The sequence below is a fragment of the Ornithodoros turicata genome, chromosome 2, assembly GCF_037126465.1.
Source record: "Ornithodoros turicata isolate Travis chromosome 2, ASM3712646v1, whole genome shotgun sequence".
Classification (NCBI taxonomy): domain Eukaryota; kingdom Metazoa; phylum Arthropoda; class Arachnida; order Ixodida; family Argasidae; genus Ornithodoros; species Ornithodoros turicata.
Window position 1 is genome coordinate 9,456,149 of NC_088202.1, and position 13,690 is coordinate 9,469,838.

General features: G+C 45.7%; 1 protein-coding gene across 4 annotated transcripts in view; it reads left to right on the forward strand.

Annotated features, from left to right (window-relative positions):
* Positions 1-13,690, forward strand: part of LOC135385177 (protein Aster-B-like) — a 226,208-nt gene that overhangs the window by 78,261 nt on the left and 134,257 nt on the right. The window contains exon 1 of one of the 4 annotated variants that reach the window (XM_064614367.1): positions 2,109-2,212. The exons of the other annotated variants lie outside the window; for them this stretch is intronic. Coding sequence (XP_064470437.1) covers positions 2,175-2,212 — 38 coding nt within the window. The 5' untranslated portion in view covers positions 2,109-2,174. Of the gene's footprint in view, positions 1-2,108; positions 2,213-13,690 lie in introns of those variants that run through there. 4 annotated transcript variants of the gene reach the window in all.

A 13,690-nucleotide genomic window follows, 5' to 3' on the forward strand; every position in this document is an offset into this window, starting at 1 on the left:
ATGCAATAGCTCGTTGCATCGCTCTGCGTCGCGACAAGTAGTGCGCTTACACCGAACCTATGGAACCCTATAAACAGCTCCTGGAGGCGCTGCAGGGTACTAATTTCTCCGGCGAAGTAACTCAGCTAGGATTAACGGGGTACATTTCGTGCTGTTCTTAATACTCTTGTCACACGGGCAGCCTTAAAGGGGCTCTAAAATGCAAAACCAACTTGCTCTCCAATTAAAGTCCGTATTTCAATTAGTATAATGTAAGTAAAATTAGTTCACACAGCGCTACCGTTTAGAAGAAAACCACAATGAAAACATAGCCGTCTTTGGCGGTAACGATTGGTATCCCCAGGAGGCAAAGATTGGCGGCGTCCAATGTGACAACGGGAGAAGAGTGCGCATGCCTATCGTGGCCATGTGGATTTGGAACGGGTCCGACCGTAGTGTTCCGTATATCCGCGGCATGATGCGCACTGCTGTATTTTTTAATACCGATTCAACGAATTGTAGCCCACAACAGTTCTCGCGAATGTTCCACTGACAACATTTATCTTCACGTCTTTCGGACAGCGACGCCGGTCCGCTTCGCAACGCGCACTATGTTTTTCACCGGGACTACTCCATGGCGTGGCACGCGCGTGCAAGCGCAGCATGGACTAAAAACGCCGATGCACGAGCTGAAACAACGTTCACTGCTTAGCGCCGAGGCAAGAAAGAGCCTGATATAATTTTGATTGTAGATCCGTAACCGAAGTTTTGAATTATGACAACGAGGTCGAAATTAACATCGCGTGTAGCGTAATTTGAAGTGAACTTGTTTTTGCAATTTAGTGCCCATTTAACCGCGCTTCTCGTGAATCACGGTTTGTTGTTGCCACACGGTGGTTTGTGACATGTTAGTAGTGACTAGTTAAGCGTGATTGTGACACAAGAGCCAGGTATATTCTGATTACGCTGTATATCATGAAAAGAAACGGGCAGAATGGTAATTAAAAAGCTTAATGATAATTAAATACGTGGCACACACATGATTATTTGCGCCAAATGTCACACGGCAGCGCTAACCGCGGTTAAGGTAACCGTCCATTTCCTCGGTTACCTGGCGAAACCAAGGTATATTAGCCAAGCTCGGTTTCCCATAACCGCAGTTAGCGGCGTAACCTCCGTTTGATCGGCCGTGCGACTGCGGCAAACCGCGATTACGTGTACCTGTGTGACAAGGGTATAAATTGAACACAGGGATAAGGTTGGCGGACAGGCACCACGGCGATGGTGATGTAATACGTTACGCATTGGAGGCAGATTACAAAAACTGTTCAACTGTTTTGAAGGAACGACGACATGTCTTCGTTGGGTGGTTCGGTTTCAATAACCGTAGCCTGTACGAATATCTGCGCCCTCTGTCTGCCTCTCTTTTCGCATCGTATACCCCCGCTGCTGTTCATTGTGAGCAGAATGGGGGGGAGTCGCTTTTCTATGAACACGGCAGGAGTAGGCAGGCTAGCTGGTGTTGGCTTGGTGACGTTAACATTGCCTTTGAATTCCGCACCCCGAAAGTCGCTGGAGAGGCGTGTTAGCTTAGCTCAATTGGTAGAGCCCTGGACCGGTAATCCAGAAGATGTGGGTTCGATCCCTACAGCTGGCTAACCTTTTCAGTGACTTTCTTTCATCATTGCCTTTGAGTTTGAGGTGAAATGCGGGACGAGAAGAACACACGACATTCTGAACCGGACACTCTGTCACATGCTGAATCCTCTGTCATGATGCTGAAGCTGAAAGTAACGAAAACGTAGCCAACAGTCGTGTTCCGTGATGTATCACTGCCGCAGAGCCTGTTTTGCCGTTTGTTTTACCGCAATTTTGGTAGGATAATGAAGTGCCCTCTCACAAGAAAAACTTGCTGCGCTGGGTTTAGAAGCAACGAACTTTTAAAACTACACCGTCAACACAAAACTGCATGTCTTCTGATTTGCGTTACCTTTACCAGAGTTCAAATTTGCCGCAAGCGAGCCCGACCACATGTACCGGTATCATCACTCCGTAGTTTCTCGCTTGGGCGGCAGCGTCTAACGCGCTGCGTCGGCCGTTCCCCGGGCAACGTCATTGTGGCGCTAGCGTACTCTGTTCTCCTTGGTTGGCGTCTAGCCGATCGTCGTCCTTCCAGTTGACCATGAGGCAGCGTCATGAGGCAACCGTCCCTGCGGGTGCGTCGTCGCAGGAAGTGAGTCTCCGATGCTGCTTTCGCTCTCTTTTTGCCAGTAGTTCTAGCGCAATGCAGCCTATAGCGCTGTCGTTCGCCCCTGTAAAAGAATAAAAATGCGGCTGAAAAGAAGTTTAGAAAGAAACTTACGGGCTTGAAGGTCTTCGATGCGGGATGCGTTCATGCCGGTTTCGCGTTGGTGATGTGTTCGCATGATGCTTTTTCTAGATAGCACCTTTTGCCCGATTATTTTGTTTATGTTCTGGAACGAGGTGGTTCGGGGTGACTCTACCTATGGTATCGTTCTGGCACTTCCCCGTAGGGTGTATCCATTAGGCAGATACCTTATACCCCTGTCACACGGGCATTTCGATCCTTCTCGAATCCGATCTGCATCGAACTTCCCGAGCACGCTCGAGTTTTGACGCTGCTACACGGCCAGTTATGTCAGTCGAAGTTATGACAGTTCACCGGGGTCGAGGATGCAAATGGCGTCCGTCGAGCCGTCTTGAAATTCTCAATCCTGTTATGGGAACTGTCTTGAGTCAAGCAGGATCAAAGTTCGGTCCTGCTTGGAAGCGGCCGTGTAGCACCATCCGATCTGCATTGGGTTCAAGCAGGTTCGGTCGAGCAGGATCGAAAATGCCCGTGTGACAGGGGTATTAGTATCTCTGTCGTGTGACAAGATTGTACTTACGCTGTGGAAATTCCGTCGTGAGAAATTAACCGCTGCGATCAAAAATGACGTTTCCCTTTTGTACCAAAGTAACGTTTTCAGCGCTAATATAGTCTACGATATGACACTGCAGCAATGATACGGCATTCACTTAAAAGCAGACTTACATTATCTTGAGTACCTATTCACAATCCTGTATTTTATAATCTTTTGTTAGTATTATCTTACGCGGTACTTTTTCGGAATGGTATTTGTACTCATATTTCAAACATTTTTTCGTTATTTTCAACTCAATACTGTAATTTGCTTTTTGTTTGTCTGTTTGTCTTTATCTCATGTTCAGTTTCGCAAGAAGGTACCTTTGCATCTATGTTTTCCTTTGTTTTTGTTTTTTTGTTTTTGTTTTTTCAATGCATTGTGGAAGGAATAACTCATTGACCAACAAGACTATTTTTTCGACGAAAGAGAGGAAGGTTGACCGGCGAACACTGAAGTGCAACCCCTACAACGAGCCAATATTATGCATACGCTGAAGTAAACAAAAAATCGGTGATCAGTCTCTGGGCCAGTACTAAACTATCTTAAATGTATCCTTTTTGAAGTATTTGCTACTCAGCCTACTCTAGTTACTTTCTTTTCCAAATATTTGTACTGTATCTCAAGTACGTTCTCGCTTCAGTATTGCAAGTATAGCACATTTGATAAAAGCCATACTGGACACCCGGCTGCTATAAAGCGGTTCAAGTGCTTACCGCCAACCAGTACGTCTGCGATTCCAGCAAACCACACCAAACAAAATTTTCGCGTGCGCATAGAATTCGCGAATTTTTCGAGTTGCGAAAATTGAGGACTCGCGAACAACGAGAGTTTTGCAGTATGTGCAATATTGAAGACTCGTTTCCGAAACGTGACAGAAGAATATAGCGATCCGTGTTACACAGCGCCCGATTGCGCAACGCATCATGGACGCTTCCTGATGCTTGTTATGTGTATCAGCCCGAGTTGACCCTGTTTCATTTCATCGCCCCATATTCAACAATATTGTTCCGTACGTCTCCCCTCCCCTATTTTTCTGCCCTTTCTTTTTCGCATGGATCTCTCCTGTTTACCATTCGTGATGTTTGACGCACTAGTACGCCGTTGCAGCATTGGCTAGCAACCCTAGAAAAAAATGAGCTGCAAATGGCTGAAGTCACTGGATCTGGGAAAAATACTGTGGTCGACAGAGCCACGTAGACAGCCCTGTACTACGTCTACCATACTGACACCGTTGCTGTCATGTATGGACATTTATGGTACTATGCAGTAATTAGTGCTAACAGAAAAAGGGAAACCAAGTTTTCGTATTTAGAAGGTTCTTATCCATTTATTGTGACGTTTTAAGACACTACGGCCTTTACGTGATTGTGGTACCATGCTCCGAATGATACATGAGGAATGCATGAATACATGCATGAGGAAGACATGATCCAAATACGGCAGACTTGCATACAGTGAGGCTGACATGTAAACCCAGTTGAACTTTATTTAATGAAGCCTTATTTTTACACGACACTGATGTACTCATAAAATACGGATAAGTGTGAATATTGCCTCGCTTCCATTTGGATAAATCTAATAACAATAAGTGTAAAAGTGACTGTGAAAAAAAAAAAAAAATATCAACCCAAAGTTGTGTCAGGGTTGTGAGGCAGTGTTTTGTCCACACCACGATCGTGAATGCCTGGCATGATGGCGTTCAGGATACCATCGTGTGAGGCGACACAACAGGGAACGTCCTTGTCATCCAACTTTAAAGTGCCTGTGAAAGGAAACGAGGAGGCGCGTGCGAGTGGTACAGAGCCGTTCCGAGGGTAGGGGCAACCGCAACGGGCTTCCGCAAGAGGTGGCGCCGCACTGCAGTTTTTTTTTTTTTTTAACGGCAGAATTTAAAATCAATTATACTGCTTTTTACAATTTCGCTATTCACTATTTTCGTCGTGATTGCCTCGCGACATAAATCCACAAGTTATCAGCTTTCCAGCTGAAGCAGTTCAGGGAAAAGGTGCTGACTACAAAAATCGAACCTGTTTTTTTTTTTTTTAATTTCCTGTCAGGTAGTCGCTATTTTCCTCTTGTTCACTTAGAATATCCCTGTAGAGCTCTGTAGTCTGGAGCATTTGTGCCACATAATAAACTGTTATGTATTATGTGTGTGTATATGCTAAATATGATGCGCTCGAATATGAAGTCTAGTCGTAATTTTTGTTTCCTGACTATTGTTGCATAGTCCCGGCTTTTAGGCCCAACGGGAAAAGAAAAGGGAGGGGGAGCTTCGCACCTATGTGCTGCCCTGGGCGGAAATTAACCTCGGGACGATTTGGAACAACTAGGATTGGGGTGTCTCCACTTAGATTATTATTCCGCATCGGTCATATATCGGTTAATTGAAACGCTGCTCGTGACCAGAGCAATATGTGCCCTTTGCGACATTCTGTTTTCTGCGACTTGCTTTCAGCTTGTCGGGACAATCCACCTGATAAAGGTAGAACTTATTATGCGAGACGCGCATTAAAACGCAGCATCGAGACGGAAGCCTGACTCGCACGCTATACTTTTCGTTTCGTCACACCGTCGACGTCAGAATAATGGCGACGACGACGGCGAAGTGTAGGGTGCATGCTTTTCCTTGGGAAGCGACTGGAAGCGCGACACGTCCAGCATCACGCCAGTAGTGTTTTCGCGGTAGTATTTCTTTTAATGTAAAGGTATGTTCGAATCACCACTAATGCCTGTAGCTTGCTTTGCTTTGCTTTGCTTTGCTTGCTTCGCTGTAGCTTGCTTTGCGCTTGCTTTTCTAAAAAGGTGGCGCTTTATTTTTGAAGCGTGACGTGGGCAAGCTTACGCTTGTCCCATCCTACAGTTGGCAATACGATGCCTGTAGTGGTCGTGTATTAAAAAGCAAAGAAGGAAGCTTGTTTCAAAGTTCGATTCCCTACGAAAGGTGTCCACGTGACTCTGAGTGAGGAGAGCTGAGGAAGCGGGAAGAACACCACTTTAGCAGAGCTCAACGTACTGTTCAAACCACACGCGAAAATTTAATTGTTTGCCGAATACTATGAAAACAACTTTTATCAGATGTCTTGGGCGGCTAAAAATCTGCTACGTGCTTCCGAGGCGGAACGGGTGATGCCGAGACCGCACATTTTCCAAGGTTATAAGATTATTACCTACGCCCTTGGTTCTTGGACAGTGATTAAAACTGCTTAACTCGAAGCCGTCTGCGGTAATAACAGCGTGTACACATAACAAGAAGGCACTTGAGAGATAGCCCGTGACACGGATTCTTTCCTGCAAGGATCCGTTTTACTTCAGCGTGTTTCCCTCCTGATGTCACACGCGGCACATGACAACGGCATCCTGTTTTTCCCAATTCATGCTCGAGCGTTTCGTTTACAAGGCGTGTTTTCAAAGTACGTCTGATGTGCGTTAAAGGTGCACGACACCCTTCGGTCCCCAGACAATCTCCGTACATCGTTGTTAAATAGCTCGGCGAGGTTCAGTTTCCGTGACGTGTCTTGATTGGTAGACCATAGTGATTTCTCGTGCTTAAAGGGGTTGCGACACCTCGTTTCAAGTTATGCAGGATAAATCTGACATGCAATGCATCGATGTGAACCCAAGTTTTACACCAAAGGGGGTAATAGACGCGTAAAAATCCGACACCTGCGAGTAGGGGAAAGGGTGGGGCAAGTTGAAACATTTTTTTGAGAAAACCGTCGTAATTCAAAACGTGCTTGGGGCTGTAGGCGTTTTAGTGCACTAGCTGCACTGTTGATCCCTCTGGATACTGTGGAATAAAGTGACGCGAAGATTTCGTGACAATACGGCCGAAAACTTTTACAACGCGACAGGAGGCGGAATGTTTCAGTATGCCCCAACCTTGGGGCACGTAGCAACAGGCTACGGGTATATGTTCAAACAATGGGGTATCATGGATTTGCCGTGCAGTCATGGCAAACGTATAATACGTCTTTGTTACTACAATTCCAATGTGACCAGGCTTTGCAAACCTTCCACTGAACCCATACTCCTCGTTCGGTTCGTAGTTCTGATGTCTCACCAGACAGTAATATTCCATGAAATCATCCACAGCAATATTTGGGCGCCGTTTATTCCTGGACGTTCTATAGGCTTTGCTCTGCTCAATGTTTGCGGTGTCTTGCTTTTCTCTGCGATGTACATACCACCTTTACGTTTCCAAGCTGTAGCTCTTGTTGCAATTTGCCCCATAGTGGTATGGTGAACGCCATTTTGCCGCCGAGGGAGATGCCATAAGTAGCTTGGGAAGTTCAGACTGCGAAAGAAGGACCTACAAGTGCGTCGCAACTTTCGTGCTCGTTGTGCAGGCAGTCTCGAGCACGCAGACAATAAGTGTAGTAAGAGAAAGTTTGCTAGGCTAGGAAGCTCTACGCAGCACCGTAACGCTGTTCTGAATGGAGCAGAAGTGAGGAACGATGCTACCGTCGAAAAGTGGATCTGCTTGCGCCAGAAGGGGACCAGGAAAGTTGACTGTTTCAGTGTACCCCGTGTTTCAATGTGCTCCCCCTTTCCCCTACCGAAACTCGAATGCGTCTCTGACGTCACGACGGGTGTCTCCGTCAATGAGGAAGCGCGAGAGAGGTCATGTGCTTACGACTACGAAGGGGAATGCATGGCCTGAGCTGTGATGTCAGAGTTTGACGAGTACGCATGTTCAGGCGTTTATCTCTCGCCAAGTACGACATATTTTTTCGCACTGCTCTATGGTGTGCAGTGCATTGTGTGCGTGATGTAATGAACCACATCTATCCAAGTGCCAACCCCCTTTAATGAGGCGAGATTTTCGGATCTCACGAGGTGTTTCAACGTTACTCCATAAGCCGCCTAGCCTCGCTGGGAGGTGCGTTGTAGTGATGCAGAACTATCGATAGCGTAAAAAGCTATTGATTGTTGACTATCGATAGTACTATCGATACTGTTGAGAAACGATCGATAGTTCTACGATAATTGACTTCCGATAGTACTGTTCACTTGTTTGTCTTCACTATCGATACCTAGATTTGGTTCTCATTATCGATGCCTTCGTTCCCGTCTTTGTTTTCGCAGTGGCACGGTGTCAACGAAAACAGAATCACGTGCGGCACGAGTTCCTTCCATAAATTTAGCTGTAATGCATAAATGACGCACTACAAGCAGCGAAAGAAGATGCTCATCATAAAATCGTATGCACTCATGAGACTGCAGTACCAGTCAGTCCAGTGCGAGCGCAGAGAGTACGTGACCTTGCTGTTGGTTAGCGGCATGAGAAGCTCACTGTCAACGTCAGAGGGAAAGCTGCTCGGAGTTGTAATGTAAAACCTTTATAGGAGTGAGGCATTTTCGTTTTTTTTATGTGCTCCCCGATAGTTTTCCGGTAGCGGACTTTTTTACTACCTCCGGTCGACTATCGATAGTCTATGGATAGTCGGCTATCGATAGTGCTATCGATAGTTTTCTTACTATCGATAGTACTGTCGATAGTTTTGCATCAGTAGTGCGTTGAGTGAAAAGTCGCGGAAAAAAGTAAATGTCACATGTCAAATGGCGATGTCATCAAATCATTAGTTACTAACAGTAACATATCAACTTAGTATCGTTCAGCAAGCCGCTTCGAATGCCTTCTTTGCCGAAATTGTTCTGTGATAGTCCGGCGCAGTTGGACTGTTACAGCGACGTTTAATACATGGCCTTTTTATTTACAAGTACTGCGGTGCACTTCCTCGGCGCAGGCGGCGCCTTCTCGTCCCTTTTGCTCTGCAGTGAGTAGTGCATATAGCTGGATGTCGCCGTCTGCCATCGATTCTGTTGACTCAGCAGTCGCTCCTCCTGTTTACTTTTCTCCCTTTATATTAGAAACATTCACCGGAACAAAGGCGTTGTCATTATAGTCCGTCATAGAGCGACAACCCTTTTTCAGTATCCAAAATTTACCGTGTTTGTTAATAAACTTTTGTTTCCTTCGTTTTCTTGATGACAACGTCTGAGCAGGCACGTAAACAGGAAACTGGGTGATACGATACTGCAAATATTCCTCAGTGAAGCCATCGGGAAATAATTAAATTGCAGGGCTGAGTGAACGCTCGAGACCGAGCGCAACATTTACGTAAGCGTCACTAACGCCCAAGGTCTAATCTGATATGTGGTAATCAGATAGGTACGTGTGAGCTAGATTCCCGCTATCCTGTACTCGCTGACTTTTTTCGTCAGCTGCCATTCTTGAGACCGTTGGGGGACAACGCATTTTTCGGATGAGTTTCCCATAGATTGAGAAGTTACCCGTCAAAAAGAACTCGTTACAAGTTAAGTTACCGTGTGCAAAATATAACTAAGTTAATAACGAAGTTCTTCAGCCTGAAATGTAACTCGCAGTTACTTAAAAAAAGAACGAGTTACTTCCAAGTTACTTCGGACACAAAATAGCATTACGCTGGTGCAGCGCGCGTGAGCAGTTGAGTTAGACCTTGAGTTGCCTGCGGAGGAGTGCAACATGCTTAGATCGTTTTTGTTTATGTCCAGCAATATTCCTCTCTCTGTTTGTAAACAAATGACGTCATAGTGTTCGACAGCGCCACAAATTTGGTAGAATTGAACTACGCTTCGAGCTAGAGGTGAACAAGGTCGCGTCCGAAAGCCACGGTCTTGAGGGGATTACGATATGGTCCCTTAAAGGGACGCGACCCTCGGTCCTGCTTTTCTTTCAATGGGAGGCAGCGAACAAGTGCCCGTTCGTGGAACCCAGCCCTCTCCTTCCGATTTGTTTCGGTTTCAGTCTGTCTACCAATGTCATGATGACGTTTCTCTGATAGAGGTCTATTCGAACGCTTTGCATCTTACTCCCTGTGGGCGCACAATGGTTCAGCTTCATTTCAATGGCAGCGGTTCTTACTTCCTGAATAAAATACTGTCATTGATTGAATATCACGTTTTATGGCAAAAAAAGCCATGAAGGAATCGGAGAGAAAGCAAGAAAATATGTGGACGTGAGTGAAAAGCGAGTTAAAAGTAACTTGGAACTTAAGTTACTTTGGCAAAGTTACCTGAAAAAAGGAACGAGTTCCTGTGAAAGTTACCATGGCGCAAAAGTACCGAGTTAAGTTACAAGTTACCAAAAAAAGGAACTTAGTTACAGTAACGAGTTACTTGTAACGAGTTACCTCGAACTCTGGTTTTCCCGTACCTAGTGCAGAACCTAAACGTTTATTAAGTGAAAAGCGTCACTGCTATAGTGGATGTGCAGCATTCGCTCGTTGGCAGCAGGTCTACGGTCACGTTGAAGATAGGGAGGCGCTAAGCTCGAATCCTTCCGCGGGGTGTGATGTTTCCTTCGGCCTTTCTGGCATATACTTTCCAGGTGGCACAGTTCCCCGTGAAGTCGGCCCATTGTGCATACTAACTCCCTCGGTCTCTCTCTTTCCTGCTGTCTTCCCTCCATCTGTCTGTGCGCCCCAAGAATAATTACTAAAGAATAATATAAGAATATTTATTCCCGTATTCAACATAAGGATGGTATGAAATGTAATTCGTAAAATCTATAACAGAATTATTCCATCGGAAAAATAATACTGCAGCTCCACCAGGTGCCGCAGATGGGGATCGTATAGTTTCGGCGTCGGTGCAGCTCTTGTCGCGGCGTAGCGTGATGCGGCTAGCCATTGCAGTCAGTGAGAACGAGCGTGTGCTGGGCATAAACGGCGTCGTTCCTAGGTTGAACACGACTGTAGTAATTTATTGTGCATCAGTTAATTTATTTAAGGGAACGTCAATAATTGGCATCTTGCTTACAAAGCTGTATGAACACATTGGTTGGGTTTCAGTTCAAGTGACGTCGTAAGCGGTCACCACTTCCCTCTTTAGTGCTTTGAGTTGAGCGTACCAACCAATAAATAACTGAAGCGTGTATTACGTGTGTCTACGCGTTATCTAGGGAAATGTACAGATTCCTCCTTCCAATAGACCGTACATAAGGTTGTTTACCTGTATCTGTACGGCGTTGTAAGTGCACATGCACGCGTGGCATTGTCTTTGGAGGGGTTATTGTTTCACTATCACTCGAGTAGATGCTATACATTATTTTCACGCCTTTTGCGCTTTCTTCTCTGCGACTGACTGCGTAATCGTTGCGCGAAAAAAATAATAATAATCTGCAGAAGCATGAGCGTCAAGTGCGGAAAATTTTTTTGTTTTGTTCAGCTCGATACACGATGACTACATGACTCATTCAAAAGTAACACTCAATATCAACCATCATCTGATATCTTGTGTTTTTGTATCTTGTTTATACTGTTGTTAGTTAACCACTGTGTATATTGTTGTTTCTTACGCCTGTTATTCCCCACTCCACCCATGTAACGCCACAGGGATTTTCGGGTGACAATAAATTGAAAAATTGAATTGAACCATATCGGAGAGCTTCAGTATACTGTGTTCGAGCCTCTCGCGTACACAACAGTACGTAATAACTCCACTGGTGAGAGGCTTGGGGTGGGTCCAATACTGTGGTTTTTGGTAGGGACTTTCTAGCTCATCTCTGTAGTTCAGTACTTCGTAGCAAGCAGGGAAAGATGGGATATCGGACTAATGGAATGCGAAATGGTTATAAAACTGTCATATGGTCGTGTTCAACATAAGAAGGAAAAGAAATCTAGTCCGTCAGCTCCCAAACTATTACTGCGCCGCGGATAGGATACAAGCGTTTGCCGGGAGGAATGCACCTCCACCCGATTGGACATTGTGTATGACGTCATGCTCAAACCTCATTGGAGAAAATCGCCGACAGCGTCGTCTGCTGCATGGTCCGCTGTCTGTTTAGCTCCGTGTCCCGCTTGTTTGTGTAATTGGTGTGTGAACCACGTTGTTTCGGGATTGTGTCGAAGTTTTCCAGTGTAGGAGCGGGGAAAAGGGTGCTCAAGTCGCAAAAGTCATGCAGGATTGGGAATCACTGCTTCGCTTTGATGTGTGTAACACGAGAGGAAGGAACCGCTGGTGCACGAGTGAAGGTGCGGGAACAGCACACAAGACATATGACCCACACTGTTTCAGCTGTCACCCAACGAAAAGCAAGGACTGCAGTGACAGAGTGTATTTCATATTATAAAACAACACGTACATAGGGTCTGACTCTGACCATTCAGCCGATGCCACCCTGTCCATCAACAATTAATTCCTGCGAATAACGATAATTTATTGTGAGACGATTGAGAATAACGTGTGTTTATCCTGTACCCTTTTTGAGTGCACACTGTTTAGTCGCATGTGTATATACACATGTGATGTAAACTTCATATCAAAGAAATAGTAAGGTGTGGGAGGCTGAAGAATACTTTACACTTTTGATTGCAAGCAACCTGCTGGACAAAGGCCAGTGTGAGCTGGACAAAATTACCAACGATGCCCAAACCTGTGAGTAGCGTCCCATTTCACCCCGAATTGTGGGTTCAACGATAGCACCCAATCCTTGCCCCCCAAATGCAGGAAAATTTTAAATTTCCTGGGGAAAGTTTTAACACCGAATATTTCCAAGGCACGCAAAAAGGGTACAGCAATAAACACACGTCATTGTCCATCGTCTCAGAATAAGTTATCGTTATTCGCACCAATTAATTGTTGATGGACGGGGTGGCATCGGGTATAACCTAAATGGTCAGACCATTTTATAATATGAAAAACAGTCTGTCACTGCAGTACACCATACCTGCAATCCTTGCACTTTCGTTGGATGACAGCTGAAAACAGTGTGGGTCAACACTATGTCTTGTGTGCTGTTACTGCACCTTCACTCGTGCATCAGCGCTTCCTTCCTCTCGTGTTACACCCATCGAAGCGAAGCAGTAACTCCCTATCCTGCATGACTTTTGCGACTCGAGCATACTTTACCCCATTCCTACACTCGACAAATTTAACGCAATCCTGAAACCACGTGGTTCACACACCAATCACACAAACAAGCGGGAGAGCTGCAGACCATGCAGCAGACGACGCTGCCGGTGATTTTCTCCAATGATGTTTGAACATGACGTCATACTCAATGTCCAATCGGGTGGAGGTGCATTCCTCCCGGCAAACGCTTGTGATAGGATAGCTAGACACAGAGAGGCCACCCTCCCTGCTTGCGCCAGATAATGTAATCCATTATACTCACTCTGCTTCCATATTGGCTGTTTAAGACTGGCCGCATGACACTACGCTGCAGCAGAAAGTGCGCTCCCCTACTGATGGCGCATGGTGGCGCTGCAGTATTTCCCCTCGCGCTATTGCTTCTCATTATCTCCAACGGCGTATGTAGTTGACGGACGAGATGTTTTTTCCTTCTTAAGATGAACACTACTATAGACACGGCAGATCCTGTACGGCAGGCCTGGGCTTAATGCAAGTATAGATATTTGCTTCGGTGGTTTCAACGATGGCTTCAGAATCGTTTGCTCACATTCCCGGTATTCAAGCGCAGTACTCCACATTATCGCTGCAATTCATGTGACTTTTTGACAGTTAAAGTTTGAGTTATGTATCAAGCCAGGTTCTGAACGTCTCCCATCACTAAGCAGCGTCCCGTGGCAAGTTTTACGGCAGTCTTACTACATTGGGCGCTCAGAGTGAAAACGATCCAGTCAGAGGGCAGAAACATTTTCTCGTATTTTATGCTAGACTCGAACTGGCGTGGGACCTAAGGCCTCAGCAGCTAGGTGACCTATGTAAGGCGGTTGCCGCGCTACCCAATAAGGTTATCCATGCACCTAGATCACGATGAGCGGTGTTGATTTAACCCT